General features: G+C 43.6%; 1 protein-coding gene across 1 annotated transcript; it reads left to right on the top strand.

Annotated features, from left to right (window-relative positions):
* The first annotated feature begins 978 nt into the window (after positions 1 to 978).
* Positions 979 to 14659, top strand: samd1b (sterile alpha motif domain containing 1b). The gene is made up of 8 exons (XM_036557244.1): positions 979 to 1859; positions 2860 to 3058; positions 4311 to 4614; positions 6008 to 6102; positions 7168 to 7228; positions 7809 to 7905; positions 11257 to 11371; positions 14512 to 14659. Exons 1-8 carry the CDS (start codon positions 979 to 981, stop codon positions 14653 to 14655), a joined length of 1896 nt encoding a protein of 631 aa, XP_036413137.1. The 3' UTR covers positions 14656 to 14659.

The raw sequence follows: 14659 nt of genomic DNA, 5'->3' as shown, positions 1-14659 counted from the left end.
CTCTATTATGCAGTATTTTTAGTATTTTTAGTAGTTTTATTTGTTTGTTTGTTTGTTTACCTATTTGTTCACTCACCAACCATGCCACATCCTTTTATAGCCTTTATTATTATTATCATCAATTGTTTATTATACTTAACGACCACCTCAAAAGCGCCGTGTTTATCTGCCCCGGTCCACCTTAAGTGCACTCTATTCATCACTCTGTTCAGCGGGGTTGGTTGGTACACTTTCACTCTTCTCTATGCTGTAAAAAAAACATCAGTTCAGCCTAAAAAGCAATAAATATATCCGCTCCACCTTAAGTGCGCTCTGTTAATCTACGCCGCTCCACCTTAAGTGCACTTTTTTGATCTGCCCTGATCGTCCTAAAACGCGCCCCGTTCATCTACTCCGCTCCACCTTAAGCGCGCTCCGTTCATCTGCGCCGCTCCACCTTAGGTGCACTTTTTCTACCTGCGCCGCTCCACCTTAAGCACGCTCCGTTCATCTACCCCGCTCCACCTTAAGTGCACTCTTTTCATCTGCCTCGCTCCACCTTAAGCGCGCTCTGTTTATCTTTGCCGCTCCACCTTAAGCGCGCTCCGTTCGTCTACGCCGCTCCACCTTAAGTGCACTCTGCCCCGCTCCACCTTAAGCGCGCTCCGTTCGTCTACGCCGCTCCACCTTAAGTGCACTCTGCCCCGCTCCACCTTAAGCGCGCTCCGTTCATCTACGCCGCTCCACCTTAAGCGCGCTCCGTTCATCTGCCCCGCTCCACCTTAAGCGCTGAACGCAGGCGTAGAGCGGGGCTTCCGCTTCAGCTCGGAGCAGAGCGGAGATAAACGAGAAGAGAAGAAAGAAAGGAGGAAAATAGAGGGAGAGAAAAGAGGAGCGGCGGCGGCGCTGCGGGGCGGTGATCGGTGCTCGGTGTCCGGAGGAGGCGGAGGAGGAGGAGGCGGAGGAGGAGGAGGAGGAGCCGCACGCGGACACGGAGCCATGTCGGAGCCGCGCTACCGAGACTGGATCCTGGAGACCATCGACTCGCTGCGCTCGCGGAAGGCGCGCCCGGACCTGGAGCGGATCTGCCGGATGGTGCGGCGGCGGCACGGCTCGGACCCGGAGCGCACGCGCGCCGAGCTGGAGAAGCTGATCCAGGAGCGGACGGTGCTGAAAGTCAGCTACAAGGGCTCCATCTCGTACCGGAACGCGGCCAGAGTGCAGCGGAAGGGCCGGAGGACCGACAGCGGGCTCGAGCGCCCTTCGCACGACGGCGCGAGGACTAATAATACCAATAATAACACTGTTAATAATAACATTAATAACAGTGGCGGCAGTAATAACAACGACGGGAACAGCCGGAGCGGCGAGCGCGTGCTCGGTCCCGCGGATCGCGAGCACGAGCAACAAAAGCCCGAGCCCTCGCGCTCGGAGAGTTCTGCAAAGTCGTCGCGCGAGAGCTGCGGCGGAGGGGGCTCGAGCGCCGCCGAAGCGCGAGAGCGGCAAACTTGCGGCGAGAGCGACGCCGGGCGCGAGAGTCTGTCCGCTCGTGCAGCTGCTGCCGCCGCCGCTGGTGGTGGTCACGCGCTGCTGGGACTGAGGGAGATCCTGGGCTGCCTCAGCGCGCGCGAGCAGGACGAGACGCTGACGCGGCGCCGCGCGCGAGCCCTGCAGCTGGAGCGCGAGATGCTGGAGAAGAAGAAGAACAACGGCGTGAAGAAGAACAAAGCGGTGGTGATGATGATGATGACGAAGAGCAAGAACAAAGCGGGCCGCGTGCAGCAGCAGCAGCAGCAGCAGCAGCGCGGGACAGCGGCGTGTGTGCTCGCGCACACCGGCTCGGGAGGAGGGGGGGGAGGAGGAGCAGAAGGCGCGCGACTGTCCAGGAAGAAGAAGAAGAAAAAGAAGAAGAAGAAGAAGCAGAGCGGAGGAGGAGGAGGAGGAGGAGGAGGAGGCGCGCGGGACGACGAGAGCAAGGTGAAGTTTGACATGGCGCGCACGTCCCGCGAAAACGGGCAGGCGCGCGCTCGTTTCTTTATATGTCTGCGTTTGAATAAATGATCGCGCGGAGGAGAGAAAGAGCAGAGCGGCGGGCTGGGGCGGGGCGGGGCGGCTCGAGCGCGCGGCGTCTGTGCGTTTGTTTGTGTTTGTGTCGCTTTGCTGAAGTGGCGCGTCTGTTTTGCATGGACTCAGGCGCGCGCGACTTCTTTTGTTGTGTGCGTGTCAGTGCACGAGCGCCCCTGTCTGCGCTCGTATGTGTGTGTGTGTGTGTGTGTGTGCGCGCTCGAGCGCATGTTTTCGTGCGCGTGCGTGCGCGCATGTTCGTGTATATGCGTGCGTGCATGTGTGTTTTGCGAACGTGACGGCCCCGCGCGACACAGTTCGACTGCTTGTGTTTCACTTCAGCAGCACGAAAAGGTGCGGCGGGCTCCCGCCTCAGCTCGCGCCCCCTCTGTCTGTCTGTCTGTCTGTTTATCTGTCCGTCTGTCTTTGTCTTTATCTGTATGTCTATCTGCCTTTCTGTCTGTTTATATCTGTCTGTCTGTCTATCTGTCCACCTTTCTGTCTGTTTCTCTAACTGTTTGTCAGTCTTTTTGTCTGTCGGTCTGTCTGCATATCTGTCTGCCTGTCTGTCTGTTTACTTGTCTGTCTGTCTATCTGTCCACCTTTCTGTTTGTCTTTCTGTTTATCTGTCTGTCTGTTCACTTGCCTATCTGTCTGTCTGTCTGCCTGCCTGTCTGTTTATCTGTCTGTTTGTCTGTCTGTCTGTCTGTCTGTTCACCTGTCTGTCTCTCTTGTCTGTTTATCTGTCTGTTTGTCTGTCTGTCTGTCTGTCTGTTTGTTCACCTGTCTGTCTGTCTGTCTGTCTGTCTGCTCCAGCTGCTCCTCGTCCGCTGATCTTCACCCTTTACAGTCACAAATACTCGCGAACGCGAGCCCCGAGAAGAACGGACCCCCCCAACCCCCCCCCCCCCTCACCCCCGCCCGAGCGAGACAAATGACGATGTGTTTTGTTCTCCACGCCGCGCGCGGGGCCGGAGGAGCCGGAGGGGCATTGTTTCATTTCATTTTCCTCCACGTGAGAGTTGTGTTTTCACTAAGGCGGCGCCTCTGAACTCTAACACGCTGAGAGAGAGAGAGAGAGAGAGAGAGAGAGACAGAATGAGAAAGTGTGAATGAGAGACAATGATTGAGAGACAGAGAGAGAGCGAGAGAGAGAGAGAGGGAGAAACAGAGAGAGAGAGAGAACAGAGAGAGAGAGAGAGAGAACAGAGAGAGAGAGAGAGAACAGAGAGAGAGACAAAGAGAGAGAGAGAACACAGAGAGAGAAAAGAGAGAGAGAGACAGAATGAGAAAGTGTGAATGAGAGAGAATGATTGAGAGACAGAGAGAGAGAGAGAGAGAGAGAGAGGGAGAACAGAGAGAGAGAGAGAGAGAGAAAGAGAGAGAGAGAGAGAGAGAGAGAGAGAGAGAAAGAGAGAGAGAGAGAGAACACAGAGAGAGAAAAGAGAGAGAGAGACAGAATGAGAAAGAAAGTGTGAATGAGAGAATGATTGAGAGACAGAGAGAGAGAGAACAAAAAGAGAAGGAGAGCGCGACAGAAGCGGGGGATGAAGGAGGTTAAAAGGAGGAGCAGGAAAAGAAAAAACGGGGGAAAATGCTGCGATGGCGGAAATGCGCGCGACATAGCTGAGAGGCGTGAGCGCGCCGGTTCCCTCCTCGCGCCGCTCATTACTGGTCTAATAAGACGGACTCGGAATCCGCGGGTTACGGACGGGAGGGAGGGAGGGGGGACGGGGCGCGAGACACGGGCTACAGCCTTACTCATCAGCTCGCGCGATTTCTTTTGTCCAGAATCAGTTTTCCTTTCCTTTCCTTTCCTTCCCTGTCCTTTCCTTTTCTTTCCTTCCCTGTCCTTTCCTTTTCTTTCCTTTCCTTTTCTTTTATCCTTTCCTTTCCCTTCCTCCTTTTCTTCTTTTCATTCTTTTCTTTTCTTTTCTTTTCCAGAAAACCGTTGATTCTTTATTAGGGTATTTGATCCTTCAAAAAACTTTAAATCACTGCCAGTAAGTTACTGTACATTTAGAGTCATTTGTATAGTGTGATCTACAGCAGTGGAGACCCACTGTACACCTGATTCAGCTCAGTGGACAGTTATGAAATGCTTGATTTGGTTCAGTCAGGCTTGATAGAAATCAGTAAGACGTTTCAGTAGAGCAGGGACTCCTGCACATCATCACTGCATAGCTGAGTTCCCCGAGAAATTTGCAGGAGGAGTTCAAAAACAAGGAGCATCTGTCTGACAGACAGTCTCTCCGCTTGTTCTACAGGAAGAAGAGAAGGATGAAGAGCCGATGGAGACTGAGAGTGAGGAGGAGGAGGAGGAGGAGGAGGAGGAGAAGGTGGAGGAAGAGGGTGAAAGTCCCACACCGGTCGACACCCAGACAACCAAGGGTGAAGGTCAAGCAGGAGTCACGAGTCAAGAGCACAGTCCAGTTTCAGTCAGTCTGGAGGTGAAGCCGAGTGAAAACGCTCAGCCAGCGATGATGCCAGTGGAGAAACGCCCGTCTTTGTTGTTGGCATCACCACCACCAGCAAAACTCAATTCTCTTCATCAGGAAGCAGATAGTGAAGGTATTCCCAGTCTCTGTTTGTGTAACTGTGTGAAACAGAAACAGTTGATGTCTGACAAGACTGAGTGTTGTTAAATATATATAAATAAATAAATCCAGTTAATTATCCAAGCTACCGAACTACACAATTAGAGATTCCGGAAAAAAATAGAGTAACAAGTCTGGAACTCATTTTATTATTGTTATACTAAAGGAAATGGCTTGCCTTCTAAAATTCATAGAGCCAAAAGAGCCCCAAATGCTGTTTTGCTGGTACGAGCCACATCTTCAACATATTGTCACCGTGGAAACAACACAAAAGTGTCTCACTTTTTTGGCGATTTTTGGTTTCCTGAAAAATTTTACCTCGGCAGCAGCCCTTTAATGTAGGTTACTGAGGTTTGGGGGGAGGAACATGGCTGAAACCCCTACTTCTTCCAGTCTAACCGCCAATAAATCCACATCCTTGCCTTTCATTCCCTTGACGAAAGGTTCGCAATCCCCACCGCCTCCCTATCTCCCTGCATCAGTCCTACTACAGCTATGAGGGGGTCCGGCCTTCCAGCTACAGGCAGAAGCTGCCCAGAACTCCAGCCCAAATTCTAAGAGTTCTCCCCCTCCCTCAATCAGTCTCCCCTAATACTACCACCGCCATGTTGAAGGCATGGTCTGAACTCACAAACACTGTGTAAAAAAGGGACAGCAGCGATGTGGTTGTGAGAAGGGGCAATATGACTCTGAGAACTTGAACCCCAGTTCTGTTGAGCTTCTGCTTCAAGCTAGAAGACCAGAACCACCCTTAATGAACAGATGTAGGAGAGATAGGACTGAGGAACAGGGAGGACCTGGAGAGGTGGTGTGGTATGAAAACTTCTTCACAGGAAACAAGAAGGTAGAGTTTATAGCACCTTAGATTGGAAAAAGGAGGAGCTTCAGACACGGCCCTCTTCCCAAAACATATTTCATAAGTCTGTTTTGCATTGTTTGGTAATAATGGGAAGAAATAGTGTATAATAACTGTATTTGAAACATAAGACGTAAATTGTGCGCCATTGTGATTGTTAAGGTGAGTCACCAAAATAACTCAAAGACATCTTTTGAGCAGGAAAGACACTGTGGTTTAAATTTCTGTGGTGCACTGTGTGCAAATAGAACTCATAACATGGTGTCTTTTGTTTTATGACCTCTTCCTGTCTGTGATTGATCTAAATATCACCTGGTTGCTTGCCTCACTGGACAGACACAGTTGCTAAGTTTCAACAAATGCCATGCAGAGTGTGCTTTTTGTGGTGATTCATTTCCAGCCAGGATTTTTGACGGGTTCTCCACAAGAAGGTTGAGGATTCCTGGATGGATTCTAACCTGACCTCTCCAATGAATCTGACATGTCCATGCATCTCTCTTTCCCACTGTAGGTGACATGATGAAACAGGTGGCATCTTTTGGGACAGCATGTTTGAGAGAGGAACAAAGGGCAGCCACACCAAACCAACTGCAGACCAATATACAGGTGATTCCACACAAATCGACACCTCCCAAACACATGTAACTCACTGAAATCTACACTTGACCAACACACAAGTAACCCATTGAAATAACACTTGACCAACATACAGGTAACTCACTCAAATCTACACCTAGCAAACACACAGGTAACCCAGTCAAATATGCACCTCCCAAACAAACAAATAACTCAAATCCACACATCCCAAACACACAGATTACCCACTAAAATCTTCATCTGCCCAACACACAAGTAACCCCATGTAAATTTACACCTGTCCAACGCACAGGTGACCCCACTCCAATCCACACCTGCCAAACATATAGGTAACCCCACACAAAGCTACACCTCCCAAACACACACATAACCCACTGACATCTACACTTGACCAACACACAGGTAACCCATTCCCATTCAAATCTACACCTGACCAACTCACGGATAACCCAGTCAAATCTACACTTGACCAAGGTACAGGGAACTCCCTCAAATCTACACCTACCAAACACACAGGTAACCCACCAAAATCTACATCTGACCAACACACAGGTAAGCCAGTCAAATCTAGACGTCCCAAGCACACAAGTAACCCCATTCAAATCTTCGCCTGCCCAACACACAAGTAATCCCACTCAAATTTACGCTTCTCAAACACACAGGTAACCCACTCAAATCTACACTTGAACAACATACAGGTAACCCCACTCAAAAACACGCTCACCATCTGTGGCCAGAAGTCCAAAAGATCACAACTGGCCTCGCTCTCTCTGGGTGGGTAGGATGGCCCCCTGTCTCCCCCAACACCTAGCGCAATGCTAACCAGTGCAGGTGTTTGTTAGCTGACCTATCAGAACTGGTGGTTGGCGCTTTCCTCCGAGAGTGTTCAGCTGTCCAATGATGTTGCGTTAGTGGCAGCTCAAAAAGATGTGGTGGTGCTTCACAGGTCTTGGAGGAAGCCTCTGACTTGTGCTCTATACATCACATTTGGCCCAGTCTTACACACGTTATATAATACTCTTCTTGTAATATAGTCTCTCTCTCTCTCTCTCTCTCTCTCTCTTTTTCTTTCAGAATCAAGCAGTTGTGGTGCTGGACAATGTGGTGGTTCCTTCTTCCATTCCCATAAAGAGTTGTAAGTTCTCAAGTGGTATTAATAAAAGATAGCAAACTCCTAGATTTTTTAAGCTCTTCAGAATAAAAGCCCAGTTAGTAAATGTGGGTAAGTGCATATCATAAGGCCCGCCCCCTTCTAGCCCACTTTACTCTGATAGGCTGCACCCAGATGCCTAGTTTTGCTCACTGATAATGGTTTCCATGAAAGAATGTAAATGAGGGATGTTCTGAAGAGAGCAAGGGGTCTGTCTAACGTATAGTTTCCAATTTCCGTCCACTGTTCTTCATGCTTATATTTTGACTTTTTCAATACTGTATAGAAATCGTTCTCCTTAATTATTGGCCTCCACATGTTGAGATGCTTTGCTTATCCACAAATTTTTCTGTACTGTTGTGTAAGTGTTGCTGACACTGTGCCTTGTTTGTAGATGACTAGATGATGAATGTATGTGACAAATAGGGCCCTTTTATTATGTATTTCACACTGTATACCTCAGTACACAATTAAAATGGGTGCAAACCTGTTTGAAAAGTTTGAAACCTTGACTGGAACGGCTGGTGTCTATTTGTGTATAACTCTTTTTGTGTGTCTCTGTCAGATTCGGGCTGTAAGACGGAGGTGGGCGTGTCCTCATGTCTGCTCACTCCCTCCGCCTCCCCAGGAGCAGCTGAGGAACGAGGGATGAATGGAGGAGTGTGAGTACGATGAATGATAAAATAGATCATATCGTGGAAAACGGAATTTTTCCATGCAGTTTGATGAAGTACACAAATGTTACTAAAGCTACGAAACGTACCATTCACTCCCCAGTCTATACGGTCCATATAAGGAAACTAAGTCTTTTCACTGTTTTTGTGATGTCACCACCAGATCCAACACATTTACATATATCCACCAATTCAACCTACAGTGGTTTAGCTCCATCTGTTGATAACTGAAGTTATAAGGAGTGTTTCAGCTCTGAGTGCTCTTTAGATGCAAAGCCCCTCATGGACCTGGCTTCTAACTCACTCACTCACTCATTCATATTTAATAAAATTGTCCACAAGGGGGAGCTACTGACATTCTAGGAGCTCGAGTGAAAACAGCCTTGTGTTCGCTGAAATGGTCTGAGTCTATTAAACATATTGGACATGCGAGAAGTGCGTGTTTTCTAAGACTTTAGAGGCTACTAAAGTCACAAAAGCCATCCTATTTTCATTCAGAACAAAACAAAAAATTACCACATGCTTGTGTTTTGCATCAATAACACACACACACATATATATGTATATATATATATATATATATATATATATATATATATATATATATATATATATATAAAACCAATCAATTGGGATAACCAACAATAAAATACAAGAAAATGGTAAGATATGATAATTTGCACCTGGAAGAAAGAGGGAAGATAGAGAATGAAGAGGAGAGAGACATAGAAATGAATGGGGGCAGAAGAGAGACAGATAGAAAACGAGAGTGCTGTGCTGTTTTTCAGCCCAGTGTTCAGTAATTTCAGGACTTTATCTCAGAGAACTCAAACCCAGAGAGTCCAGCACAGTTTGGTGATTTTCCTGCTCAAACAGATCTACTGTATTGGTAATACACTGAGGACTTATAACAGGAGTGCTTGAGCAAGAAAATCACTGGACTGTGCTGTAGCCTCAGAGTTTAAAACATGTGGTGTTGCACTTTTGGGCTCAGAAGGATATTACTGGCTTACTTCCTTCGTCTGACAAAAAGTGCAAAAAGAGAGAAGAGAAACCACAGTATGGAACAGATGTAGCAGAAACTTCCGTCTCCGTTGATACATTTAACTCATTGTGAAATAACTGGAGAACATGAATGTTGTAGAACAACGAAAGAACAACTTTTCATTTCAGTTTGGTATCAGACAGAATGTAACTCTTTTTAACCCCACATGTCCTCTCTGTCTTAACTACATGAACTACATATTAGTTTCATATTCTGAATAATGAATAACTGAGTTATTAATAGTAGGGAAACAACCTAACACGGGACACAAATTAACACAGACTTCTAACATTGTTAAAGAAGGTCAAGCAGCGTGAGCTTCTGGCCAAATTACCACATTTCCTAGCCACGGCCTCCCACCAAAATTCAGAGCGATTGGTCAGCGTTTTAAAGAGATCTGTGCCAAAGAGTGTTTTCAGGGCATGCAGGTCATTTTTTTCAACAGAAGCTTTTTCGGTTACTGAGCTGTTTGTGTAAATCTCAAAATCTAACCTTATATTACTTCAATCACCATCTTGTTGCTGACAATGCAGCACCGTTTTGAAGCAGCTGACAAGCTCACAGCAAGCGCTAGTAGAACCTCCCTCCGTACTGCAGGGTTAGTTGTTACACTGTGTTACAACTGAGCCACCTTTAGTAAACAAAGACAAATACAGTAAATTTAATCTTTTTGTTACATACAATTACACAGATTTTAAGATGAAAGAGAGAAAACATCTGAAAACAGGGATTTTCTTCTACGTTATTAGTATCTTTCAGATGTTAGAATTTTGATTTTAAAGAAGTATATTAATAAAATTGACATTATCCGTTGGTAAAGCTGTAGTTATTCAGAAACAATGTTCCATATTTTACTGATGTGTGATGCTTTTCTATGCTGTCCTACACTGGACAAAAGTAAACTTGTCAATGAGTGTGTTTACAGGCACTTAATAATCCCATAACTGCAGAAAATCAGATTTTGTCAGTAATCTGATCAACGTGTTTGCATGCACTTGGGTAATCAGATAATGGGGAAACTCTGGGTCTACATGAGTCAGACAGTAATCAGATTTCTGCTTTGCAACCAGCCAGTAAACTCACAGATGAAGACGTGAGTAAAACGTAAAACTCGAACTTCATGCTGCTGCTTTTTTTTAAACATTGTTCCACTTTACCTGAAAATATGAACATACATCATCTAGAAGATGAAGAGTATTTACATCCTTCATTCCGTCAAGCATGTATTTGGTTTCAGCGTTGCTTCAAAAGTGTTTTGCTGCATCTCGTGACATCCACCGTCTGTTTTCGCACATGCGCAGACTGAGAAATCCGAAAGAAATCAGAGTAAGAGTCTACATGCACTGAGAAATCTGATTACTGAGCTAAAATCCAGCTCTCTTTATCAGATTTCTTAATCAAATTTCTAGATCAGAGTGTGCTGTTTACATGACCATTTGAATGATCGGATAACTGCAGAAATCAGATTATGATCAGATTACTGAGTGCATGTAAACACACTCATTGTTTGACACACAGTCTCATATAGTTTTCATATATAATTTGATGTATGTGTGTGTATGTATCACTTGAACTGTCTGTCTGTCTCATAGATAGATAACAATGCAGTTTGATTGGAAAATATATATTTTTTTCCTACAGCATACAGTTTTTTATTAACCTTGTTGCACTAATTAATCAGGCTTTTCTAGTAAGTGTTATAACTGACTGTCTATCTGTTATAATTAACCCACCCCTGGGCTAAATTTTAACACTGCACTTCCCATCAATTTGGGTGGAATTGTACATGAACAGTAGGTGCTAGAAACAAAGTTCAAGCGTTTCTTTGTAACAGAGGTATATTTGTCGCTTGAATAAAAATCTCATTATTCCAGCTTAAATGTTTTTAAAGTTATTAAACAAAAACCAAACAAAACAAAACAAAAACGCTCTCCCCAGTCACAGAATGATTTACAGTAGTTACTGTATAATTCATAATACTAAGTGAAGGTATAGTTGTTACTAAATAATTTATTGTGGTTACCAAATTATTTATAAAAGATAGTAAATAATTTATAGTAGCTTCTATATAATTTATAGTAGTCTCTAAAAAATGCATAGAAGTTACTAAATAATCCATAATATTTACCAAGTAATTCATAGTAGTTACTATAGTAACTTTAGTAACTAAGTTTATAGTATTTACTGAGTAATATGAGTTAGAAAAAATGACAAAAACCTCCATTAATTTAAGCAAAATCCAAGATCCAATCAGTAATTCATCCTGACTTTGCGTGTCTGTGTGGGTGCGTTAGGTTTGTGAAGTCGGAGTCTACCATCGTGAACCCAGTCGACTGGACAGTAGCAGATGTAGCCAGCTATTTCACAGCTGTGGGGTTTCCAGAGCAAGCTCTTGCCTTCAGGACACAGGTATACTATTTAAACTACATTACCCATAAATACCTGGGAACAAGGTGCACACAGCACTACCTCTTAACATCGAGGAACACGTATGTGTGCTGGTGCAAGGAATTAATCACATTCCCAAGGGCGTTTGCAGCTGCAGGGCACAACAGAGAGAGAACACCTGCACTCTGTTTAATTTGATAGCTTAGCAAAAAAAGCTAATTTACACAGTTCCCCTCTCACCTCAAACACACTTCATCAGCCAGGATGTGTTTGGTGTCTGAAGTTTGCTTCTTTAGTTCTATTGTAGCTAACAAATAATGGAGGCTTATGTTAGCCCAATTAGCATCATGCTAACTGCATGTCTAAATTGGACTTGTCTCAAACCACGTTGAGTTGTTCAGTATCTCTAATAGACTTACTTATGTGGTTTCTGACACTGTATGACACACTGTTATCTATAAACACTGACTGAAGTACATTAGCATGGCTGATGAAAGTCTGAATTGTGTCCATACTTTTGTCCATTTCGAGGTACTACTTGTTTGTCATGCACTTGTATAAAAACTTGGGAGGTGAAGAATCAAACTTGCTTCGGGACACATCGCTAATTGACGTACTCATGCTCCACGCACAGATGTGTTCTTTCATACCAAATGTTGCTAATGTTTATGTTTATTTTGTATGCAAGTGAAAGATCACAATATAGTCATAGATTGAATGTAATTTTTTTTGTTGTGTAATTAAGGTTTTAAGTATGAGCTAAGTAGAAAGTTTGCTGGCTTCATTTGTTGTAATGTTGCTAACTAGCTAAACTTGTATTTGCCTCTCTCCTTCTCAGCCACCAAATAGCTGAACTTTATTAATATGGGCCATAGCAAAATATTATTAAGTTGGCTTGAAAGGTAAACGGTAAGCCAACTTACTGTCCTTCTTAATCTAATTATATTATTATTATTATTATTATTATTATTTTATTTCATTCAAAGATGGTATTTTCACAATGCACATCTTTCACACAGACACTCATACACAGTACACACAAACTCGCACGCTTACAGCCTAATGCACAGCAATATCAGCACAAATAATGGATTTAAGGTGGCATTGCATTTAAAGGAGCACTGAATTTAAGGTGGCAGTGAATTTGAGGTATCAGTAAATTTAAGGTGGCAGTAGATTTAAGTAAGCACTGAATTTAAGGTGGCAGTGAATTTAAGGTATCAGTAAATTTAAGGTGGCTGGGACACCATACCAAGCACCTAGCAACACCTTATAAGCCAACTTAAAGTTTGTTCACGAACTTTCTAATTGCATTTTCTGCTTTTGCCATAATGCAAAAGTTAGGATATTAGGGTTGTCAGTGGTATTAATTATTAATGCTACTATATTTTTAGTCCTTTTTCAGAGTTTGACCCTTTAAACCCTCTGTAGTATTTCAGGCTGAAGTCCAGCTGCAGTGCATTGTATGTTACTATGATAGAATCCATCTTTGCCTTCTAGAAGCTTCATAGTTCAAATATAGCTTTTTAAATGGCTTCTACCGCAATACATTCAGCCGCCTTCACTGGACAGCACTTGTGGGAGAACTTTGGATAAATCAATGAGTAGCAAACTAACAAAAGCAACCGTGAAGTTGAAAACTCTAGCTCCTCTTCAGAGCCTCCACTGTAACAAGAATCCATGAGCTAAATGAACTAAAGTAGGAGGCTACGATCACAGAGGAACTGAAACGTTGACTGGATATATGATATATACACTCATTTGGTTTGGTTGGAACACTGGGCCACTGGATGTCAGCGATGAAAACTGGAAAACTGCTTTTTAAATAGAAAATTCAAATTAAGCAAAATGAGCAAATCAGACTAATTAGATTAATAATTAACTACACATTAAAAGAACATTAATCAGAAATAACTACACAAAATATGATTCATCATAATTAATTTCACAAAGTAATATTTAATTACAGCCGTGAACACTAACACTGTAAATAATGCAATAAGTTGTGATTCAATATTTTAATCGTTTTTAAACTAGTGTTAAATGAGCAAGCTAGCGATGTTAACACATCTCTGCTAAAGCTGAGTTAGACCTTTTTCCCTAAAAAAGCTTGACTACACATCAAAAACCCAACAATGCCAGCTTAGCTTGCTAGCAGTGTTAAAACAGCCATGTTAAAACAGAACTTGCTCAGCTTTAAGATGGACGTTCACCAAAAATCCTGACTACACAACAAAAACTATGTTGTTAACTCATCTAGCTTATAGTTTACACAGCTGTTGCACTTTCTGCTTAGCCTGTAACATAGATGGCTATCCCTAAAAACCTTGATTACACAAATGAAAAAACTAGGATAGTAGCTTAGCAAGCTAGCAACATGTAGCCTCTTATACTCCTTGGGACCACCGGTGGTTCCAAGACGCACTTCTGTAACCATCTTCTTTCCAGTCAAATAGATTGGTGATGTAATTTTAAACACTTAGAAGCTGAACTCACAATTTTTTTTCTACTGAAAGTCGACCCATTTTTCCACAAATCTGGGCTGTAAACTATAAACAGATGGCGTCTCTTCAGTCATATAGTCTGTAAAAATTATTTTTATAAAATAATACAAAGAGCGTCCAAGATTTTTGGCTTTCAGCAGTAAATTGTAAGCATATAGCAATATGTGTGATCATAAAACACATGTTCTGTTAATCTGAGGGGAACTTTTACAAAAAAAATAAATAAATAAAATAAAAATTTACATTTATTTCATGCAGTTACTGAATTTAATTTGCCTTAAGATTTGGTCACGTAAATTCAGATGGAGAATAAGAGGTTAAACGACAGAAGCTGTTAAACTTCCTGCTTAGACTGTAAGACAGAGGTTTATCCCTAAAAGCCTTGATTACACAAATGAAAAAAAAATGATGTTAGCTTAGCATGCTAGCACTGTTCAAACCACCATAGATATCAAACTTTCTGCTTAGATTGTACGTCAGACGTTCATCCCTAAAAACCTTGATTACACCAACAAAAACTGGGATAGTAGCTTAGCATAGCTTAGCTGCTTAGACTGTGAGACAGACGTTTATCCCTAAAAACCTTGATGACAGAAGTACGCCTGATTTGACTTAACAGTCTGACCCCTTTGACTTTTATTTTGTAACAGGAAATAGATGGGAAAGTCCCTCCTCCTGATGCAGCGCAACGATGTGCTGACCGGCCTATCCATTAGACTTGGCCCTGCCCTGAAGATCTACGAGCGCCACGTGAAGGTTTTGCAGAGGACCCACTTTCAGGACGACGGAGCGTTCTGTTGAAACA

The sequence above is a fragment of the Colossoma macropomum genome, unplaced genomic scaffold, assembly GCF_904425465.1.
Source record: "Colossoma macropomum unplaced genomic scaffold, Colossoma_macropomum, whole genome shotgun sequence".
Taxonomy (NCBI): Eukaryota; Metazoa; Chordata; class Actinopteri; order Characiformes; family Serrasalmidae; genus Colossoma; species Colossoma macropomum.
This window is presented reverse-complemented; position numbering and strand designations above follow the sequence as displayed.

Excerpts from the sequence above, each read along its gene's own strand:
- samd1b (XM_036557244.1), top strand. The coding sequence starts at position 979 with ATGTCGGAGCCGCGCTACCGAGACTGGATCCTGGAGACCATCGACTCG. Across the intron at positions 7,229-7,808 it reads TTCCATTCCCATAAAGAGTT|ATTCGGGCTGTAAGACGGAG; the intron begins GTAAGTTCTCAA and ends TGTCTCTGTCAG. Across the intron at positions 11,372-14,511 it reads CTCTTGCCTTCAGGACACAG|ATGGGAAAGTCCCTCCTCCT; the intron begins GTATACTATTTA and ends AACAGGAAATAG.